The sequence below is a fragment of the Eimeria acervulina genome, genomic scaffold (genome assembly GCF_000499425.1).
Source record: "Eimeria acervulina Houghton genomic scaffold, Eah_scaff2584, whole genome shotgun sequence".
Taxonomy (NCBI): Eukaryota; Apicomplexa; class Conoidasida; order Eucoccidiorida; family Eimeriidae; genus Eimeria; species Eimeria acervulina.
This window is the reverse complement of record NW_013548207.1, coordinates 1-3195: the sequence shown is the minus strand read 5'-3', so window position 1 is coordinate 3195 and position 3195 is coordinate 1. Positions and strand designations below refer to the sequence as shown.

The 3195-nt window shown below is 51.2% G+C and overlaps 1 protein-coding gene across 1 annotated transcript; it reads left to right on the top strand.

Moving 5' to 3' along the window:
- Window positions 1–70: 70 nt before the first annotated feature.
- Window positions 71–1690, top strand: EAH_00066930 (WGS project CADU00000000 data, contig 00001346, related; the record flags this gene model as incomplete). Its single annotated transcript, XM_013392628.1, has 1 exon — window positions 71–1690. One exon carries the CDS (start codon window positions 71–73, stop codon window positions 1688–1690), a length of 1620 nt encoding a protein of 539 aa, XP_013248082.1.
- Between the last annotated feature and the right edge of the window lie 1505 nt (window positions 1691–3195).

The following is a 3195-nucleotide window of genomic DNA, read 5'->3' as shown; positions in this document are numbered from 1 at the left end:
AACATTTTTTGTTAGCATGTCGAGATATTTCCCGCCAATGTTTGTGGGCTAAGCCGTTGCATGCAAGAAAATGGATGGGCAGCTCGAATCTCCTCTGGAAGGGAACGTTGGCTCAAAAGCGGTGGGCGATGAAGCCTCGGCGGCATCGAAAAGTGAGGTGATTGTTGCAAGAGGGCAGACTCCTGAAGGTAGCAATCAGGGGGCACCAAGCAGGCGACAAAGGGCGTCGCCACAGGGGCTAGGGCGCGTTGCTGTTACCATTTTACTTTTTGCCTTCACAATCGGCATCCTCTTAGGCATAAAGCTGCCCCGGTGGGTTCAAACCGGCATTCCCTTTCAACCCCGAGCTTTTGAGGACCCCCAGGAGCAGCAGCTTCAGTGGCATTCGCCTTACCTGCCTCTGTCACCGAAAGATAAAGTTGCACTAAACGCCAGCGGAGTACATGATGCAACTCCTTCGTTTCCACAGCTGCCACCATACGATGGATGGGGTTTGCCGTTCCTTAGTCACTTTGAGCAGACGCTGTCGTCGAGGTTGAGACGAGGAAGGGAAGAAGTTTCCTTTTTGCTTCATAAGTCGTGCTTAGGCAACCCTCAACCCGAATACATAGGGAAGACAGAAAAGACATTAGCCAAGCTCCTCTCTGGTGGAACGGTGGACGAGCTGGCTGGCATTACTGTGACCGTGACGGATGTTAAGCCGATAAAACCGAACGGGTCCGGCAGAGAAGGCCTTCCGGTGCAGCGGTCATTCAGTATCAAACGGGTGCTAAGAGTAGGCTATCCACGGATTTTAATGGAAGTACAGGATTTAGAGAGTGGGGATCATTTTGCGTTGCGAGTGCGAGCGGTTGCTTCAAGAAATGTTGGCTGTTCCGACGAAAGGAAGAAATTTGTAGATAAGGTGAAACAGTGGGAGGAGTTGGAGGAGGCCATTGCACGACAGGCTTCCTGCGGCACACCGGGTGATTTGGTCGGAATGCAAAAAGGTCTCTCCGTTCCCTTGTATGTCGGCACTGTTACAAACTTCCCCAATGCCACTATAGAAGACAATCTTGTCTTTTTCTCTCACGTCCAGATCTTTCAAAGCTTGCACGGCGAATTCGATTTCGGGTCCCTTATCACAGCCGGCCTCTCAGTGCGTGCAAAGGAGTACATTGCTAGCCGTCTTCTCCAGATTGCGCTTAAGGTGCAGGAGGCACTACTAAGTCACAACGGCCTTAGTTGGTCAAACATCTACGCCAATCCAGACGGTTCTTTCGTTTTGAGTGGTTTTGATGCATGCACTCCGCTCGGAAAAGCTGCTGGAATGCTTGTAAGCTTACGTGGAAAGTACCTAGAGCCAACGCTGCGGCTTGAAGAACACGATAATGCAGCAGAAGCGGTGCCCCAGGCGCAGAGCGATCTGTGGTCCTTAGGAATGCTCCTTTACGAGTTGTTCACAGGGGAGCTGCCCTATTCTAATGATGAAAGCGATTTTCTACATTGTGGAGTGTCAATGGCCAGATACCTCATTGACGAGGAAGTGGAACCTGTATCGCTCGTGCCCGACCTGGATGCCGCCAACTGCCCCGACAGGTGGAAGAGGCTTATTGTGGGGCTCCTCCATCCCGTCAGAGGCGCAAGATTAACGGCGTGGGACATTCTCATAGAGTTTCCCGACCTTGTAGGCCACCGCTTGCCCAGGTAGCTCCACGGTTTGTGACTTTCTCTCGTCAGCATCTTACCGTTGAGCCGTATCCACCCAGCCAATGGCATCTCAGCTGAGGGCAGTTTGTAAGACGTGTAAGCCGCCTACCAAGCCAGTTTTAACATGCGCTTATACCCCTGCGCTACCTGTAGTTACTTACAATACTCGAGATGCATGACGTTTCGCACCTAGATTGCGTTCCCCGCACTTGCATTGCATTTGCGGCCAGGTAGGCTACCAGTTCTCGTCAAAGCGAAGTTCGGCTTCGCACTGTACTCTTTCTAGAGGTTCAACATCTAGGAGTCGTGTGAATCCTTGAAACAGTCGTCAATGCGTTCCGAATGGTTCTGCTGCTTCGTCAAGCAGCACGCCGACGTGGCGTGTTTCAACAGGATCTCTGTGCTCTTTGCACTGTACGAACTAAAAACCAGCGTATGTGCGGCCCAGGAATTCCACGCGGCAAGGCCCAATGCAACGCACGTAACCCAGTGAAGTGCATTTGCTTTGAGAAAGCCACTAGCAGCGGTAGTTAAGAAGCTGCAAGGCGATGAAGAAGCAAGCAACACCCAGTGGCCAGTGGCCAGTTGATACGGAGAATCGGGAGAACTGTAAGGTGTGCATTTGCTGCAGGGGCAACAGTCCACAGAGCACCTGAAGGAACAGGTTGCGTGGCCGTCCCTTCCACTTTTAATTGATTCCATTTTATATGCCATCAACATGAGGCGCTTTGGTTGGTTCGTTTGGAACGCGGGCGTCTCCTGGTAAAGCTAGCTAGCGATAGTCATGTGCCGCGTTTTCCTGCAAGAGCTGCGTTATCCACTCGAACGATTGGTGCACTGCTTCTGCATTTTTATTAGCCTTAACCGACAATAATAACCTGTTTTTTTAGAACAATCACCCGAATAGTTGACCACACCAGCGCTACCTGTGGCAAGCATCCTTCAGCCAACTGCGCAGCACTCGTATCTTACGGAAACTTGAGTACTGTAGATACCCCTGCACAGATAGACAGAAACTGGGACACAATAGACATCAGCACGATTGGTGCACTGCTTCTGCATCCTTTTTAGCCTTAACCGACAATAATAACCTGTTTTCTCTAGAACAATCACCCGAATAGTTGGCCGCACCAGCGCTACCTGTGGCAAGCGTCCTTCAGCCAACTGCGCAGCACTCGTATCTTACGGAAACTTGAGTACTGCAGATACCCCTGCACAGATAGACAGAAACTGGGACACAATAGACATCAGCCAAAATGGACCGATATGCTAGACGCTTGCTTGGGAGAAACACAGCCTGTACTGCACCATCGTCTCCGATGACGTCGACGTCCGCTGACGAAGCGGACTTCCAGGGCCGATTACAAGCTGCTGGGACAGAGACATGTACTTAATGGTGAAAACGATGGCGCAACAGATCGCAAGAATGAAGCAAGGCCCCCAGAAAAAAAAGCACAGGAAGAGCATTCTAATGTCCACTCAACTTGCAGCTGCAGCTCTGCGGGC